General features: G+C 40.3%; 1 protein-coding gene across 5 annotated transcripts in view; it reads right to left on the reverse strand.

Annotated features, from left to right (window-relative positions):
- Window positions 1-19,765, reverse strand: part of PAG1 (phosphoprotein membrane anchor with glycosphingolipid microdomains 1) — a 182,241-nt gene that overhangs the window by 25,140 nt on the left and 137,336 nt on the right. For 3 of the 5 annotated variants that reach the window (XM_090040234.1, XM_090040233.1, XM_090040235.1), the window contains 3 exons: window positions 12,692-12,903; window positions 5,839-5,890; window positions 4,069-4,165 (listed from right to left, as the gene is read on the reverse strand). In XM_090040234.1, coding sequence (XP_089896360.1) covers window positions 4,069-4,165; window positions 5,839-5,890; window positions 12,692-12,816 — 274 coding nt within the window. In that variant the 5' untranslated portion in view covers window positions 12,817-12,903. The remainder of the gene's footprint in view (window positions 1-4,068; window positions 4,166-5,838; window positions 5,891-12,691; window positions 12,904-19,765) is intronic. The other 2 variants (XM_090040237.1, XM_090040236.1) reach the window with 1 other exon arrangement.

The following is a 19,765-nucleotide window of genomic DNA, read 5'->3' on the forward strand; positions in this document are numbered from 1 at the left end:
CTCTTCTGGCCCCTGCATAAGGCTGGTGTAATGAGAATCCAACAAGGGGACTTTCACCCCCACACCGTGACTCCAGAGGTCCTGAAGAAGATCCAGGCTAAGGAAGCTTGAGGGGGTACTTATTTCTGTCTGGATTTTGGCCCACAGGGGATTCTTCATTCTCTTCACAGTTTTTGGAGAGGCCAGGATCAGGGAAGAATTAAGGGGACTACGAGGTCCATTTAGAAGCAGGACCACTCATTTCTTTATGCTGTTTTTGTTAAACAGCATTGAACGAACAGCCTTGCCAGCTAGCTAGCAAGAATGGAAGCAGGAAAGGACAGGACAGGCCAGAGTACATGTAACGGTGGTGCTTTTACAAGCCTGACCAACTTGAAAACTCCAACAAAAACTCCAACAAGGAAACAGATAGTTGCGGGGAAAGAAATTAAAAAATAAAAAAACAGAACAAATTCATCCAGGCTACTCTTCAGGAGCTTTTTAATACCTTTTGTATCCTGTGCCAATGATATCATACAGCTTAAAAAACCCCTCAAATTGCAGTTTCCTCCTTCCATAGCAGGTTCTGACAGTTGCATGCATGGCAGCTAGTAGCATGAGGAAGCGTTCCCTTCTGTAAGGCTTTATTCAGTGTACTGGGTCACTCTGAGGCAAATACACCCAACTATGAAATACCATCAGCCTGAAAGGATGGGGATTAACTGTAAGAAAGGACACATTTAAAAAATCCTTTTGTTAGTTGTTTTTGAGTGCTAAAGGTTTACCAGATTAGTGTCTAGCATCACGGTGGGATGAGGAGTCCAGCTATAAAGAAGGGAACGCAGCCCAGTGTGTCAGTGTCTGATGCAGATGGAGAGCACTTGGCTCCCAGGAGCTCTGTGCTGAGGGCCTGTTCATTTTTAGTTTCAGCTGAGTGAAATTTTTGTTCAGTCTCATTTGAGTGTGACTCATACTGAGTGCTCAGCAAAGCAAGAGGGATTAAGAAAAAGCTTATTCATGTTTCAGTTTTCTAAAATACAAATATATGCTCAACTGAATGCAAAATGTGTTTTATTTTTCCAAACTACTGACTGTAAAATGTGTTCAAATAAATCTGGAAATGGTGCAGCTTTGTACATTATTATTATTTTAAATATCCCCATCATTCTCAAAGTGTGTCTTTACACCTCTAACCCCAAAAGGATTTAATTAATGCCCTAAGGATTAGGTATGTGCTGATCTTATAAACATTTCACATGAGCTTAGCTTTCCTCAGGTCTGTCAGCCTATTGAAGTCAATGGGGCTACACACATGCAAAAAAGGACATTCATGTTTGCAAGACACAGCAGGCTGGAAGGGGCCTCCTGGGCCATCAAGAAATGATCCCCTGAAGCATTTCTCCAAAGGATCCCCAAATTATCTGCTCCAACCTACTCCAACAATGCAGACACAAAGCACCTTAAAATACCCCTCTACAATGTAATGCAGCTAAAGAGAAGGAGAGATATAAGGACGATTAGCACTCTACCACTGCCATGGCAGGTAATTTGTTAAAATATGGTCACCTAATCCCAGGAAGAGGACCAGGCCCTGTACAATAGAGAAGGCAAAAATCCCAGTCCCCACCACTCTAATTTAAGGAAAATACCTCCCTTTCTCCAAAGTTGGTAGTTTGTTTGACACTGAGTACATAAGCATGACCTTCTAGCCACCACTGGTTAGAGCTCAAGTGAACCCTACTGAAACTCTCACTTTTAGCCAACGTCCAACACTTCAGAAGGAGGAGAACAAAATAAGAACAGAGACAACAAAAAACAGATGCCAAATAAAGCATTCATAGTGGGGAAAATTGTAATGGCTGTTGCAAGTGACTACCAGAACCCTGAAGCATGGACTTACTTGCTTCCTACATGGATTTCCCACTGAGTTTCCTTGAGTTTTCACCGAGTTACCCTGGCATGGAAATACTAAACACCATAAATTTGTATCCCTGTATATATGACCCTTGCTTTTGAACAGCAAAATGAAGAAAAATATTTTGCCAGTTATGGCCGTACAGAACAGGTGCAGAACCTAATCTTCATCTGACTGACCCTCCCTTTTCTACTTAACTAAAGCTGAAACCCTAGCTGTTGCTGAAGACTGGTCTCCAGGGGTGCATTTCTGATTCAGAAAAGAGCTAGAGTCTCCAGGACTGTAAAATAGAAAGAGAGAGACAAGGAACAGCTAGCAGACAGTAAAATCGGCACTACCTTGATTAGCAGAACATCAAAACCATTAAAAAGAAGAGAAGATTGTTAACACCCGTGGAGTGACGTACAAAGAGCCATTAAGTCAACTGACTCCATCAGCTGCCTGAATTGTGATACCACAGCTGCTGCACTGTGGAGCAAGAATCAAAGCAGGGTGTTTCTAATGCGGTCAGGAAATCAGCTGTTCCACTTGTTATGTGCACCCACATTTTGGGGAACTGATTTTGAGAGGAAAAGTCCATGCTGTATGCAAGAAAATACAGTATTTAAAGCCACACATTACATGCTGATTATTGCTTTAAGAACACCCTTGCTGTATCATGCCATCCCTTCCATAAAGCTGTTGAGCTACATCTAACAGCATTTTAGCTTCCTTGCTCCTACTACTTTGTTCACAAAACCACTGCAAAACTCCAGTCCTCTGATCCTTAAAAACCTTGTTTTATTTCTCAGTCTATACTTGTTCATGACCTGTACTGTATGTAGTAGGCATTTGACCTTGTGCTACTCTTTAACAAAAAATACCTCCTTCTCCATCCCTGATTATCAACTCCATGACTTTATTTATACAAAAGCAATCTCTCCAAAAGCTTTCTTTTGCCAAGCTAAACCAACCAAGCTATTTTAGTCTTTTGGTGTATGATAGGTTTTCTGTCTCCCTATCTTAGTAGCCTTTCTTTTTTGAACATGAGGGATCAGAACTGTACACTATATTTTAGACAGTGTCCTTGTCCCCACTGAGGAAAACACTCTGTGTAATATGTTCTAGAACCATATTGGCCTTTTTCGTGGCTGCATCACACTGGTGGTTTAGTCATCCTGTTACAACACCCAGAGCCCTCTCTTCTATTGCCTCCATTACCAGGCCCCATTTTATGACAGAAGTTCTTGGTATGAATCCCAAAGTGCATAAAATTTTACACCATTCCCGGTTACTCCAGGTTATCTAGTTTTTCAATAATCTGATCCTCCTTCCTCTTGGCAACTGCCCCCCCAAACTACATAACACCCTCAAATTTCAGATGACTGTACAAAGTGAGCAATTGAAAAGAGACTGTATTGCTCAAACAAATTACAGAATATGAAAGATGCTGAACCAGTAAAAGACTATAGATTGAGGTGGGTATACGAATCTTTATGGGCTTGCTAGTGATTGTATTCCTAGCTAAATGAGCAAGAGAAGGAATTAAAAGCAGCTGGGGGAAATTAAGGCAAATCTCACAACTGAAAAAAATGCAGGTAACAGATCTTTTGAATTTTCATCCCCTGGCCCTGAGACTCAGTACAGGCTGGTCTCACCTGATTCAAAAGGCCCAAGAGAGCAAAGGACTTGAGACAGCATAAAAAGGTCTGTGAGAGGAAGACACCATTTGGAGCTGAGAGGCATGAGAGGAACAGGTACTGGCGGAAGTTTACATGAAGTTTAGATTTCTCAGGGTCCCCACGAGCAAGATGGGTGGCCACGTAGTAAGCTAGACATGCTTGTAATTTGTTTATTGTTTTAAATTAATGTGCTCTGTTGTTCTGAATAAAGATTATTTAGCTTTATGAAAGATGACTGGTCATTGGATGGGGCCAGCCCTTGCCCCTGAGAGGGTAGACCTAAAGGTGCTGATCTGAAGCAAGACCTGGTGAGGCCATCACAGTTTGTTGCAGGGGTCTGTAGCTTAAGGTGCTAGATCCAGAGGGAGCAGGGTCATGGGAGTCTGTCCCTAGAAAGGTGCCAGGTGGAGGCCTGAGACCCAGGTGGGCTGCCCATCAGGAGACCGCGAGGAGGTGTCAGAGGGGGCAAAGGGATCTTTTGCTCTTTTCTTTTTAGAAAACTGAAGTACTTACCATCCCCGTTACTGAGTCCCCCATTCTGCTCACTGCTGGCAGGTGGATCTGTGGCTGAACTAGTGATAGAATGACTGAACACCTCCTTGTCTGAAGGCTGAAAAAACAAAATCTGATGTTTACCTAACATTTATGGAGAATGAGAGATAACTAATCTTGTAAAATAATACTGCAAATGAAGTACAGTTACCTTGACATGTCTACACTACTACAAGTGTATGTCTACATACAGATGCATACACGCATACACACATACTTTGGTACATACATAATTATACACACTACGAATTTTATTCTGGTTTCATACTGTTCTGTATCAAATATAAAACTGGTGTCAAATTTGAATTAAGTCAAACATATTTCAATATTCCTGCCGGTGTTATATATATATGAAGCTATCAAATGTATTCAATTATACTGTGAAGTTCATCCCAGAAAAAGAGTGGAAGCTGGGGCAGCTAGGGAAGCAGGAAAACAAAAAAATGGTAAAAGCGTATATGAAAAGTTGCCCCCAGCTTCAGTTTCTTGGTTGCTTTTCCTACTCCCCCCTCAAAGGTAAATTACACTAACATTGCATACTCTTTAACTAACACATTCATATACATTATTTTATTGTAATTTGCCATGATCAAATTGTACCCTAAGGCACCTACTGTAGCTGAGGCTAAGTCTGATTCAATCCGTGGAGTTAGCCTATGTAGTTGAGATGCATGATCTACGCTGATCTGCACTGAAAAGTCAATATTTACCTATGGTTACCAACCACCCAGAACTCTGTCCTACTACAATAATTCCTTAAAAATACTAAAGTAACTACAGTTTATGAGACATAAATTTGTGGCAATGATAATTTATTTGTTTAATTAACTTAAGCTGAGGAAATAATTCAAAAAGTAAACACAGCATTTTTAGACTGTCACCATGTCCTTTGCTGAAGTTGCTAAGGCCTCAGAACACTGCCTGGTGTGCCGGACAGCAGTATTCCCTGCTGAACTACTGCACTGAACTACTACTGTGCTAATACAATCAGAGGGAAAGAGGGGCCTCTCTTCTCCTGCAGTTAATAGAAGAGGTTTTTATGCCCTGTCAAGGGTGCTGGCTCAGACAGCATGTGCCTAAAAGAATTGGCCAGGGGGCACATCCAGCTCTTTAGAGAGGCAACAAGTATTCCTTACTCAAATGCATACACTAGTTTGTGTAAGTGTTATTCTTGCTTACCACGAGGCAAAGTGTGACTGAGGACATACTTAACTGTTCAGCGCTATGATCATTGCAAGGTTCTTATGGAGGATGTGCAACCAAAAATACATGAGATGTGCACCCAAGGTAAGTGTAGGAGTTTGCTCCCAGGACCTCACTCTCCTGGCTTGCATTTTGCAAAACCTCCCTTAACTTCACTGGAACTGTATGGAATGTGAACAAGTGCAAACTTAGTGCAATGTACTGTTGACTTTAGTAAGTAACTCAATCTAACAGTAAGGACCTGGAGGTTTGCAATGAATTAGCTGAATGTTAGGAGCTCTGCTTTTAAGTCTGTGAAACTTTAAATATACCCATTACCAACCAATACAAAGCCTATTAGTACATTTTTTTTATTTTAATAAAAAAGCTAACCCAAAGCAGTTTTCCTCCCATGACCCAAAGACAACCCCCAAACCCACCTCTCTGTCTGCCTTTTCGCCAGCAATATTATATTTTATAGGCTCAATTAAACGGGTCAGCACAAATTGAAAGAAAAAATACAAACGATAATAGAGAAATAATGTTTACCACGTTCATCAGATTTTCATGATCCCCGTTCTGATGTTTAGGCTTCTTTTCCCTTAAAGGAAAAGAAATACATATTGTTACAGCCCACTGTAAATCTACTGTGAAATGTGTGTGTGTCCTGGTAGTAATTGCTACTGACCTTCATCCTAGATTTTTATTTTTCTTCCTGTTAAAAACAGATTATTATTTTGGGGATTGTAACTACCTTGAGGACAACAAGGTAGTCATAGTCAACAGTTCAGGATAACTCCAATCAATAGTTTTTTTCCTATTCTAACTTGGATTCATAGTATGGAAAAAGTTGAAAACTATGGAACCAAAATAGGTATTTAGTCAGTCTAAAATTTACAGAGAATAACTGTTCTTTGAGACTGATAATCTTTAAATGTCTTGTCTCTTAAGTGGCCAGTGTGGCATCTTTTAGGGAATGCTTGGGGTCTGAAGAATCATAGGCCTCTTTAAAATTACTCAGGAGCTATACAAATCCTTCCAAGAGCACAATTCCAATTCTTAAACAAAATTCTTAGTAGTAGATAAAGTGTGACTAGTTTAAGGAGTTACAAGTCAGACTGCACATGTTTCAGTCTGGAGCATGCACTTCATTTTCTCTCTTTCTCTCTCTCAGGGTTGTGCGAAGCTTTGGGTGCTGATTTGATTCAGCCCAATTTGGTGGCCCAATCTCTGAATCAAATCAGGAGACCAATAAAAAGGTCCTAATTGATTTGAAGCCTCTGAATTGATTCCAGGGAGATTAGGGCAGTCCCTGGTCTGTGTCAGTAACTGGGGGAGGGGGGCTGGAAGAGGGGGGAAGGTACCATTGGGGAACCCCTGTCAGGTCCCATCCCCTGCCTGCTCCCCCAGCCTCCCTGACCCCCAACAATCCCGGCTCTTAAAAAAAAAAAAGGTTTGCATTCACTGACTGCTACAGCAGCCACTGGGGCTTCTGGGGGCTTATGGCAGAGCCTCCCACTCAGCATGGGGCAGTGGGGTGCAGCAAGGGTTGCCCCCCCCGCAACCTGGTAGAAGCCAGTGAGGGCAGGGCTTGCTTTTTTTTTTTTTTAAAAGGGCCAGGACACTAGGGCCGGGCAGGGCAGCCATTGACAGGGCTGCAAGAGTGGGCACGGGATGGGGCCTGTTTGATTCAGAGATTCAGCCACGTCAATTCAGGACAGTGATTTGAATCACTGAATTGAATCACCATCCCCCGAATCGGCCGAATCTGAAGTGAATACTAGCTGCTTTGCATAGGCCCAAATAGAAAGATATATCTATATTGATATATCTATCGATAGCTAGCTAGCTAGATAGATATACAGATATAAAATGAAGTGCGTGCTCCAGACTCTGTGTGTGTGTGTGTGTGTGTGTTCAGTCCATTTCTAAGAAGGGCCACTGGGGACATAATATACATATTCATAGAAAATATATATTGTAAAACTTAATTACACACAGGCACACACATACTATATATATATATATATCTATATCTATATATATATATAAGCTTTACAATAAGTTATAGTGATATATGTAATTATTATAACTAACACACTAATGCATGTAATTTTATGTATATGGATATACACACACACTTAAGCTATGTGTGTATAATTAAGCTTTACAACGTACAGATTCAAAGAAAGTATATACCATGTCCCTAGTGGCCCTTCTTAGAAATGGATTGAATAGATTGCTTATTTTGAAATACAGCAATAGGATGTCAGACTAATATTCCTCATCTGGAGTGAGTAAAAAGTGGGAAGAGAAGAGCAGAGGAGGAGACTACTGATGACTTCTTCCCACTATACTCTGAAACACATGGCATCCGCCACAACAGCCTGGGCCTTAAACATTTTAGCTGGTTGAGAGCTGAGTAACTGTATCAATTAAATCCATGCCAGTATTCATGCCATTCATAGTACAATTCCTGGTAACAAATACTTAATTCCTCCCTGAAGCTTTTCTGACACTGCATTTTAAGCAGAGCAGATTTTACTTTGGTTTTATGTCTTCAGATATTACATCAACAATTCTCAAAGAGAGTGCTGTAAAGAAATTTTATGTAATCATATTTCTCTGTAAACAACTTTGCACACACAACAATCTACAATAAATGATGCTTTGTTCAAGCTAGGAACACAATGTAATTATTAAAGTATATTACTAGATAATATCTAAGGTTATTAATTCATATTAACTTGTTAGAACCCAAATGATTGATTCTCATAAAATATTTTTGCAGCTTCTTTCTGATAATGTCTCAGGACAGAGCACTATTCACTGATCACAATGTTGGTTAGAAGCTAAATTAATTTTAAACAGTTATCTGTATACAGGGTTGGAGTGTTGTAGCTATAATAGTCCTGAAAATATGCAAACAGCAAGGGGTTTTTGCTGATATCTTTTACTGTACCAAACATATAGCCGAGAGAGGTGTTAGACCACTGATTCTCAACCAGGGTTCCATGAGAATTTTTGAAGGGTGTTGCAAGGTGTTAGGAGATAAGCACGTGTGAGAAGAAAAGTGCAGGCTTATCCTTGTCTGGCTGCTGCTCTGGCCCCACTGCCTGGTCCCTTAGCAAGATGGTAAGCACTGTAATAAATAAATTAGTTTTTGAAATGGGGTGCAGCTCAATTCACAGAAGGTATGGAGGGACAGCTCAAGTCAAACAAGGGATGCCTTACATCTAAAAAAAAGTGGAGAACCACTTTGTGAGGCAAACTTTTGGGCACAAGAACATGCCTGCATACAGGCAGTTGCAATGAATGTGGGGAAGTTCATAAGAACTTTTAACTTAGCTTGTAGGACAATATCAATTGAATGGGCTTCTCTTTTCAAGTTACAAGAAATCAGTACAGTGCTTCTACGCTTTCTGCTATGATAGTTCTGGTGGGGCTTCAGTAATGAAAGTTCATCCTGGTTCCAGTTTGTATTTCAGGGAGTGGCTGCGTGTACATTTGGAGCCTGTGCTGCATACAGCCCATTAGTGGAGACAGAGTGTACATTTTCATGTCAAGGTTTTATGCCAGTGCAACTGCACAACCTCTCCAGTACAGGTTTCCCTTGATTTATGTGGGTTCTTTATATGCAAATTCGCTCTTATGTGATGAGCATATTTAGACCCATAATTTGTTACATGCGAGGTAAATTCACTCTTATGCGATCAGCATAGATGCCTCCCTGCCCAAGCAGGTAAATCTGTGTGGGGAGTGGAAAGGGCCATGGCCCCACTCACCTCTGCCCCTTCCCTCATCCCAGCCTCATTCCCTCCCTGCCTCCCTCACTGCCATGGGAACCTATCCCCATGTGTTACATTGTAGGCATATGCTATATGTGATTTGTAATTTATGCGCTGTCTCTCCGGGAACTCATGTACAGCATAAATCGAGGGAAACCTGTACAGATAAGCTGACAAAAGCACGCCTTTGTCAACATAATTGTATGTAAATCAGAGATTTTGCTGCAGTAGCCATGCTGATTTTTTTTAAACACTGTAGCTAGCACAATTAAGACAGAAGAACTTTGTAACATGGGCTGAGAAAGTGGCTTGGACTGTGTTCCCATGTCAGGTCTGTATCTGAGGGACATTCAGGTAAGTTAAAGTGCTATTGGGCAAAAAGAAATGGCACAAAACAAAATGAAGCAAGAGAGCAACCCAAACCTCAAAGCTATCTTCTTCCTTTCTGGTGCTCATGTGCCATTTCTTTTTGCCCAATAGCCTTTATTACAGAGCCCATACATTAAGTCTCCCTTCACCAGTTAAGTCTATTCAGCCTTATTGGTCGGTGATTACTGGTCTTGCATGTGCTGAAACTGTCAGTTCTTCTCTGTTGTTCCAAGACACCATCTTACAAATCCAATACATATGCCACTGTTTGGGGTGGACAGGATGAACTTTCATTACTGAAGCCCCCACCAGAATATCATAGCAGAAAGGTAAACACTGTATGATTTTTGTAATTGAAAAAAAAAAAAAGAATCTGCTCTTGTCCTTATAAAGAATTCCAGATAAAAATCCAGATATACCCCATTGATATTGATATAATTACTCTAGATTTACATCAGTATAAAGGAAAAGAGAACCAACTCAGGAGTTTTATGTTTAAAATTTAACCAAATTCGTTGTAAATTTTTTTCATAAAGGCAATCTGGATCTTAAGGAGTGTATTTCTGAAGTACTGTACTGCATCACATTTAGCTACATGACTCATTAAAATCCTATACACTGCTTTGGGAGCCTATTTTTAAAAATATCCATCATCTCAGTAGGACTGGTTATATGAATTTTGTAAAGGGCTTGAAATTCAGCTTTGAAGACCAGAAAGTATCTGTTTCATGAAGGTACTTATCTTGATGGAACAATTCTTCTTAACAAGAATGAAATTTTTAGGGGTAGGTTGTGAGATCAAACTGTTAATTCTGTACCACCTTTATCTTAGTGTCTAGTCCTTCCCATTTTTAGAATGAGCAGGATCAATCAAACCCTCAGTCTCAGAGGTAAAGTACAAATATATAGAAATATCAATGTAATACATAACTCTGTTTTTCTAGTCTCTCCCATTTCTTCCACCCAGTTCAACTGACCTGATTTCTTATTTGCTTATACCATGTAGGACAAGTATGTAGGAACATTCATCTCTTGGTGTCTTCTCAAGGCTCTCTGCCCTACCTGAAAACCTCAGATCAACGATCCAAGGCTGAATCAAAATACCACTAGCTTTGTTCTACCCTGGGCTACCTGAGTTGTGCTGGCATTTCAGGCAGAGAAGGAAATCACAGATGAATCGAAGGAGAGAAGATGGTTTTGTGTGAGCAGCACTCCTACACAACAGAAGCAAACAGGCAGACCAGGCTTCAAATGCTCTAAATAGGGAATGTTTTATGAAATTTTCCTGGAAGGATGCTGGAGACAACTCGCTGTTTCTGCCATAGAAAAACACACCATACAATAACCACTCTTAGACCTGTTACCACAAGCTTGGAAAAAACAGAGGAACTAGCATCCTTCATGAATGAAGGAATCTTTCATTGGCTTCAATGCTTTGATGTAACCCTGATTATGTTCTTCATGTTGGACTATGGTTATGTTTTAGAACGGTAACTTTGTATATTCTTCATCTGCATGCTCTCCTTACTATGCAGGCTTGAAGGTCTACTCGCACCTCACTACTCACAGCTGTGGTCTTGGGTTATACTGAGATTAAAGTGTGCAGTTAGAAAGGCCAGGTGGATCAGACTTTGTGTCCAACAGCCCTCCCTTCCAAATGCATGAAGCATAAGTGTTGTCAACATAAGTGTTGTCAATGCCACGTTCTACGATGAACTCTGAAAGGGCCTTGCTACAAGCTGTGCCAAAGGCCTGCAAAGCGGTGGCCCTCAGTTTTAGGGCTAAGTACAGAACAGAGGCATTGAAAAGATTCCAGGCAGAAGTCATGCTCGACATAGCTTCAGCCAACTCCTCAAAGTAAACACACTTCTGAATACAGCAATCTACGGGGGTCTTAGAATGAAGCCAGGGACTCATTACTAAAAATATCCCTAAATCTATAACAGGAATAGGGCAGGATCTAAAGATAGGGACCCCCACCAGCGTGGTGGAAACTCCTGGAGGTGGCAGTCAGAGCATTTTGTAGCATCACACCCTAGTGGTGCTCCCCAACAGCCAGAGCAGCAGCAATCTTAGCATCAGTAACTCTAGTACAGGCCTCCCTACCCAGCACTTGCTACTTTGGCTGATGGAGGTGGTAGAGCCCCCAAGAGCACAGATGCACCCCTGGCAGGGGGGAGCAACAGGGCCTCCCTACCCAGCACTTGTTACTTGGCTGGAGTATCTGGCAGAGTTCCCAGATGGCAACCCTGGGTGAGAATCTCCTTCCAACAGCTGGGATAGGTGACAGCTTCCCAGGCTGCCTTGTCAGTGATTGTGACTGTGATCTGTTTTAAGCTATAGTTAAGGGTTAACAGTTAAGTTTTTCCTGAATGTGTAATCTTGCTCTCCTTTTCCCTTGTTATAAACACTATTTGCTTGTGAGTGGAGAAAGTATGCTCATATTAGAATACCAAGTTAAAATTTATTTGCCTAGGTTTCTGGGTGGGGACTCAAACTAGATTTGAAAAGTTGGTTTTTAAATCCTAAATTTGAACCCAGCCCTTGTTACTGCCATCCAGTGCCTGGGAAAGAGGTTACATTTAATTGTCAAAAAAAATGAGGTAGGGAAAAAACAAACCCCACTTTCTGTGTACCACACAAGGGAACAGTTGTAAGCTAATGTTTCTGGTACCAAACAAACTATTCATATCAGGCGGAAGAACTGATTTCCATTTCATTTATGAAAGTTTGAATCTTTTATCCTTTGCCTTGTACAATGATTAAAAATGTAAGCTATTATTTAAGAGAATCCAGAAAGTTTGATAAATCTGTTTGACACAAATAGCTGAGCACAGAGTTTTCATGTTAAGAACTCAATTTTCACTTTGTTTCCAGTCAGAGATACTATGGGACAGGTTTGTAAATATGAATGTCACTAAGAATCTCAAATCCTATACTGTGAACAAGCACCTAGTAGACAGGTAGAGGAGGAACTGAAAGGAACAAGGTTAAGATGTGTTCTATATATTATAGAGGTTGCCTTCCTTTAAAAGAAATCAGGGTTGAGGACTTTGCTATGTATTTTCAACCAGTTTAACTAGAAACTGCTTTATTTTGGCCCATTAAAATTTTTTTTTTGGAATCCCAACCACGCTTGTTACTTGGCTTAAATGAAATTACTTGAATCCACACAATACTCAAACGTGGCTTCTTGTGGCACATCTCCTGCTTTTACTTTTATTGCTTGAGCTGCTGAGTCTTACCTGTCACAGCTGGAGCAAAGAAAGATGAGGAAAGTAAGGAACAAGAGCATCATCACAGCTGCCAAACCTCCCCATAGGATGATATGAACCTGTCCACTGCTTAGAAAACTGCTGCCAGGTCCCATGGTATAAAGAAGGGCTGGTATCACTTAAGGATGAGGGAATCAGTCCTCAGAGAATGCTGGCATCTGTGGTGAAAGCACTTTCTCTTTCTGTAAAAAGAGGAGCATGTTTAGAAATCATTATGGATTGTGAAGACAGAATCTGACAACTACAAGTCTGGCAAAAGAAATCGTCAAATACCATCTATAAGAACTGTTCCAAGGACATGATAACTAGCAATGTAAATCTTCAACTAAGTGTCTGATATGGACATAGAACAAACTCTATCAAATGTTAACAAAAATGGCAAGTAGCAACAATTTTGGCATAGATGGAAGTAGGACAACAGCTTGCTAAGAACACCACTTGTATTTGGGGAAACAATCCCATGCATCAATTTCTGATTAATCAAACAGTATATTTTGCTGTTTGATTTGCAAATTCAATTTATATGCTGTTCTCCAGAAATGCATGGACAGCATAAATCAAGGGAAATCTGTACAGATAAGATGACAAAAGCACTTCTTTGTCAACATAACTCTATCTAAACCAAAGATTTTGCTGCAATAGCCATGCTGATTTTTTAAAACACTTTTAGCTAGCATAATTAAAGCAGACGAACTTTGTAGTATAGACCAAGCCACTCTCTCAGCCCATGTTTCCATGTCAAGTCTAGATCTGAGGGACATTCGGGAAGGTTAAAGTGAATCAACAAAAAGTAAATAAAGCAAAATGAAGCAGGCGAACAACCCAAACGCCCAAACTACCCTCTTCCTTTCTGGTGCTTATTTGCCATTTCCTTTTGCCCAATAGCCTTTATTACTGAGCCCATATATAAAGTCTCCCCTCACCAGTTAAGTCCATTCAGCCTTATCGGTAGGTGATTACTGGTCTTGTATGTGTAGAGGCATGTGTTGAAACTGTCAGTTCTTCTCTGATGTTCCAAGACATCATCTTACAAACCCAATATATATGCCACAGTTTGGGCTGGACAGGATGAACTTTCATTACTGAAGCCCCCACCAGAATATGACAGCAGAAAGGCACACGCTATATGATTTTTGTAATTAAAAAAAAAAGACACTGCTCTTGTTCTTATAAAGAAGTACAGATAAAAATCCAGATAAGCTAAATGTGTTAATGACAATATTAATAAGTGGCTTTAAAAAATAACAAACTCAGGGAAAGCATGTGAGATAAAAAATGGCCTCTACTCTGCCTAGGTCTCACAGATTGCTGCTTGCATGAGATTAATGTTACAGTTAACAAACAGATGCTATTCCATTAATAAAAGTGTAACACACTTTCCTGCAAAAGGTTTACAGTTACACTTAAATGTCTCTAGGTGAAGCTACTATTTATATTAGATTGTCCTGGGCTCAAGAATAATAAAATTGAACTGAGAATGACTTTTCAGCTCTGTGAAATACTGACAAGAATTTAGAAATGAGAAGAGATGAGAGGGAATTTTTTCAGGCACTTAAATCAACATCACTTTTGCTACGTAAAAGCCCATAAATCAAATTATTTTATTTAAATCAGCAGCCCCTTAGAGACAGTTCAATTTAATCCCACTTCTATATATTCAATTTGTTTGGTATCCAGTATGTTTTCTTCCCAACGTATAAGGCAACAAACTTTTTTAATGGAATACATTCTCTACATAATGGGAAAAAAACAAGCTGTCATTCTGAGTTGCCAGAGATATCAGTTTCATCATAATTTAGAAAATAAATACGCAAATTGGATTTACCATCAGGTTTCAAGATTTGAAAATATTCTAATAAGATACAAGCCTCTGACAGACATTCACTTTAAAATGTGATGAGGTCTAATCATTGATCCCCTTAATTCTGTTAGATCCCAGTCACACTTTATTTGCTGATGCAGGGACAGTCCAGCAAATAAGGTGCCTCATTAGCCTGGGCTTCCCCTGCATCAACAATATTAAATCAATCAGCTGATTGTCAATTGGGGTTCCAAACCAAACTGATCCCTAGCCCCAGCTGACAGTCAGCCCTGCGCATGGGAAGCCTGGCATCAGGCTGAGTCAGCCCGGTGCTGGGCTCCCTGTGGATCAGGCATTATAAAACTATGTGTGCTGCCGAACTGATGCTGGGCTTCCCATGCACTGGGAGCTGTATAAATCCCATGTGTTGCCCAGCTGGGCAGCACTTGGGGTTTGGATATGTCCTGGCCAAATGTTCAAGTTAAGGCATGATATAAATGAGCCACAAAGTTATTCCACATCTGTACAACTCAATTTAAGGTGTGATAAAGCAGCAAATGAGCCACAAAGTTAATCCACATATAAGATACCTTAAATTGAATTGCATGTATGGCCAAATGTAACAGAGCACAGGGTGTGCCCTGTTACTTGCAGGGGCCTGAGCAGCAGCAAGCCTGCTTGTAGCTGGCTGCAATCCCAATGGGGCACAACTGCCTGACTGGGAACAGGGCCCAGCTGTGCCCTGTAAGAACAGGGGCTCTGAACAGCAAAGCAAGCAGCTAGAAGAATACCAACTCAGCTGAGGCTGCTGCTTGTGACACCCTGGAGGTAAGGGCATGAGCTATAGGGATAGAAGGAGGCTCCAGGTACTGGGGTATGACCTAAAACTACACCCTGCTGGGGCTGGATGGTATAGTGCGGCTGTTTGTGGCAGGGCAGCTTCCAGTAAATGCTACACCTGGGGCTTCCCCAGTGAAGGGCGATTATGGGTCACCAGAAAGCCTCAGCCCCTGCTGCCTTGCAGGTGACCCTGTGGAGGGGAAAGGCTAGAGGTACCACACCCTGAATGACAAATCAGGGTCCCAGGCTCAAATGCGAGTCCTGAGGTAGGGCCCTGTCCAGGAAAGGACCAGAGGCAGTGCCCAGATTCACTAAGAGTGCTGAGGCTGCATTAAGGAGCCAGGAGTGTGGCTTCAGGGGGGTGGGGCCCTGAGCCTATACAAGGAGGTCCTGGGATGAAGGGATTAGGGATTGCTGAGGCCCAGTGTAGGGCAGGAAATGCTCAGGGATACAGTGTGGGGCATATGGGGCTTGGAGCCCTGAAAGGGAATAGGGCTCGGATCCCAGTTATGGAGGGGGGCTTGGAGTCTTGAACTGATAAGGGGCTGAAAGCCCTGAGAGGAACTGGGCTGGAGCCTGAGGAACAGTAAAGGACTGAGAGCCCAAGTGATTTAGTGGCTGGGGTTTAGGCCAGACAAGCAGGCCAGATGCTAGGCCAAACAAACCAAGGCCAGGTGTACGGTCATGGATATTATCTGTGAGGCATGTGACATGATAAGGGACAGTCAGAGCCATGTGTATCAGCCCTTAGCATCAAGGCAAGTAAATGGGCAGCCTCCCACCTTGTTAAGATCTATCGATCATTACCATCAAGGCATGGCAGACGAGGTAGGCAGGGGGTTTCCCCAGAGACAAGTGGGTGGGCCTACGTTTAAACCAGCCCCAGGATGGCCACTTGTTACAGGCTACTACTAAAGGCACAGTTAACCTGCTAATCATATTTTAAATATTATGTGTGATGGGACCACATAACATTTAAACAGGCAATGCTGCTTATCTGTAGGCATGGAAAACCAATGCAAACCACACCAAAGGATGGAGGTAGCTTAATGAAACTAAGAATTGATCCTACTCAATAAATATTTTTGTAGCAGTAGCAGATGTTTTCTTTTTTTAAATTCAGAACTGTAGTTTTATCGCCTGTTGAGATCGCTAAGAAAACCACAATAGAACACTAGTGCAGTAATGTTAACAAAAGACAGATTCCTCATTAAAGGCCATTCACATCAAATGAAAAGTGATCAGACAGTAAAAGGGACATATGACAAGACCATAGTAACTGGACAGCTCATGTTGGTTGTTCACTAGTTGCTTGTCCAAGGTGCGTAAGAAGAATAATGTGCTTACAAATCCCTGACAAGATACTGTTCAACAGGGGCAAGAGGATGTGACCAATTATCAATTTCAGTTTTAAAAAGTTTTGGGGGTTGAGATAAGTACAGAGGAACGGGACTAGAAACTGCTCAACACATTTACTGTATAACATACACTTAAATATACAACAGTTTGAAGAGTGCATATGTAATTCCAAATATGCAACAGGTTGCTTTTACTGAGAATGATAAAGAAGAAGAGGTCTTATTGCTAAAATGCCATAAAAACAACTCAAACAACATTTTTGTTCTGATGTGTGCACAGTGCTTTATTCATTAAGGTAAATCAGGATCTTTATTTAACTTGTAATCTCTGGCAATGAGCACAGGATAAAATTTTAATAGATATAAAAATACAATTGCATAACTCAATTATTCATAGTTAGAGAAATACTGATGCAAGTGAAGGTCTAACAAATTAGAAGTTCTACCATGATTTTTTTTGTTTGAACTGTGAGTTTCCCCATGTCAGTACATTTAAATCAAACCATTAATATTACAGCTGCAAAACTCAGCTTTAAACAGAAACATAGGTGTAACCTCTGCTGTGGAACAGTGAATAGCCACTGCCCAATCCCAAGAAGCTATTGTATGCTTTTAGAAGAGAAGCTAACTTTCCACAAAGAAAAGTTTTACTACATTGCCCTCTAGTGTTTCTTTTTTGCTGTCCTTGTTCATGTTCTTTGTCATCATGTTCTTTTTTGCTATGCTCAAGTGATCGCAGTTCAAACTGAACACAAATCAAGTTGTAAAACATGGAGGGATGTATGAAATCATTAATTGACTTGCCTTAAAAATAATCCTGTTGCAGCAATTATTTTAATGCTTGCATTGAAACATCACTGAGACTTGTACCTGAAACAGGTGATACTTAATTGGGTTTAAAAGCCACAGACTAAAAGATCTATTTTTATGTGCAAGTTCCTGATAGGATGCCACTGGAATGAATGACTTTTAAAAAAGAATCTATTCAAATCTTTTTAGACTCAGAGATTTTTTTTTAGATTGGACTCTCTTCTGAGAAGAAAGGTAACTAACTTGTTAGAAAGTTTTTAACCAGCTGTAGATTATAACAAATTCTGAATAAGAATGAGAAAGATGGGGATGAGATGCATCAATATGAAGACAAGCTATTACACTACCTAGGATAAAATGATAACGAATATTGATGCTCTCACTTAAAAAAATCAATAGGCAATAGCACAGGGAAATAATTGCCCTGACTCCAAACCCAGTCTTTGAATAGCACTGTCCATTACTGGACAATTATTATTAATTAATAATAACTTGTGTTACTATTAATTCATAATTATTATAACCCTTAGTAATATATTGGTCATACTTACTAATTATTTATACTTGATACTTATTATTCATTTAGTTAGTAATTATTATGACCCTTTCTTTTTTAGGATCAGGTATAAGACACTACAGGAACCTGTATCCAAATAACAACAATGCCCACAGTCAGTTTCTCAAAATCAGACTCAAACATAACACCTCATCTCTACTCTGTTGGATCGAGACATCTCACCATTAAGGATGCCTTTATTTTCACAGTGCATAATGTGTAAGTTTTGTCTCAAACCAGTTCTGCGGATGAAAACCAGGTCGTGCATGTGTAGGTGATTGAGAAAAGTTAGCTGTGTGCAATATGGGTGGTTGTAGGATAAAGGCACATGGGAGGGTTGTTATGGAACTGAAGAATAAAGTGTGCATTTGGTTATTGTGAGGCATAAAGACTAAGATGCAAACTGAGAGGTTGGAGAGGAGTTTAAGTGATTGCATGGATAGGAGATTTTTACCAGTGCTTTTTGTGGGGCGGAAAACTAGGGATGACCTCAGACTGCAAAATTTGGATTAAGATCTGAGCTTTTCTGAAGCCAAGGTTTTGATTCATGTCCTTTTGTATGCAAGCAAAAGGGTGAGAATGTAACATTGCAAAAGAGATTTTAAATTTCTGAGCTCCAATATGTTACAGTGATACCAGCAGTCTTGGCTTTAGGAACAAAACAAAAATTTGGTTGCATTCAGAATCACAGAAAAATAGGGATGGACAAGACCTTGAGAAGCCATCTAGTCCATTTCCCTGTTCAAAGGCTCATCTATACATAAAGAAGTAGACAGGCTCCAGCACAGAGTTCTGGATACTGTAACTGGTGTAACTAGGTGCAAATAACAAATAATCACAGAAGAAAGTTGCTTTATTCCAATATTGAATACACAACTATATTAGAATAAAGATATAGCATTATATATTAAACTACTCTGCATCTCTGTCTCAATAAGAAATATTTCACAGTTCCTCTCCTATCTTGCTTTCTGCTTCACATTGTAAAGAAAGAGCGCATATGAGGCTTGGGTATTAAAAATAAAAATTACCCACTGCTGGTCCTTCTGTACCCAGTGTCATTTTAGCAAGGACAGAATTGTTAAAAGCAATGTCAGTTTTTGGGCTGATTGTCGAATATCTGGAGGCAGGGATCATTTCCATCTGTTTTTTCAGGACGATACCAGTTTCAGAACCTATCCTGTCAGATGAGTTTTATCGGTATGCTATGACTATTCTTTGCATTAAGTTGCATTTCTATTTGGAAACGATACAGTAGAATGTTTAGGCAAATGGGCAAGTCATTTGAGTGAAATGCTGGGTGTTGAGTTAAACAACACGCAACTGCTTGACCACATGGTGGCAGTATGACACCACATTCAGATATGCAATTTTGCACTTTTCCAGCACAAGGTTTTAACAGTCCCTGAGGTCTGTGGCTTTTTTTTTTTTTAACTACTTCATTAATCTCAAATTATAAACCATCTAGGCAGCACTACCCATTCATTTCCAATAGACAGAATGAGAAAAGCTGATAGTTTAATCTTTCACCAGTTTTCCTTGTGAATTATAAATACGGCACAAACAAGGGAATCAACTGCTTTGAAAACTAAACTATTCTAGACACATTGATAATAATCATATGGTCATCTCCAAAGAGATGGAGCTTGGAGTGAAATATAAAGACTTACATTTCCAGG

The sequence above is a fragment of the Crocodylus siamensis genome, chromosome 3, assembly GCF_052110815.1.
Source record: "Crocodylus siamensis isolate JL-2025a chromosome 3, ASM5211081v1, whole genome shotgun sequence".
NCBI lineage: Eukaryota > Metazoa > Chordata > Crocodylia > Crocodylidae > Crocodylus > Crocodylus siamensis.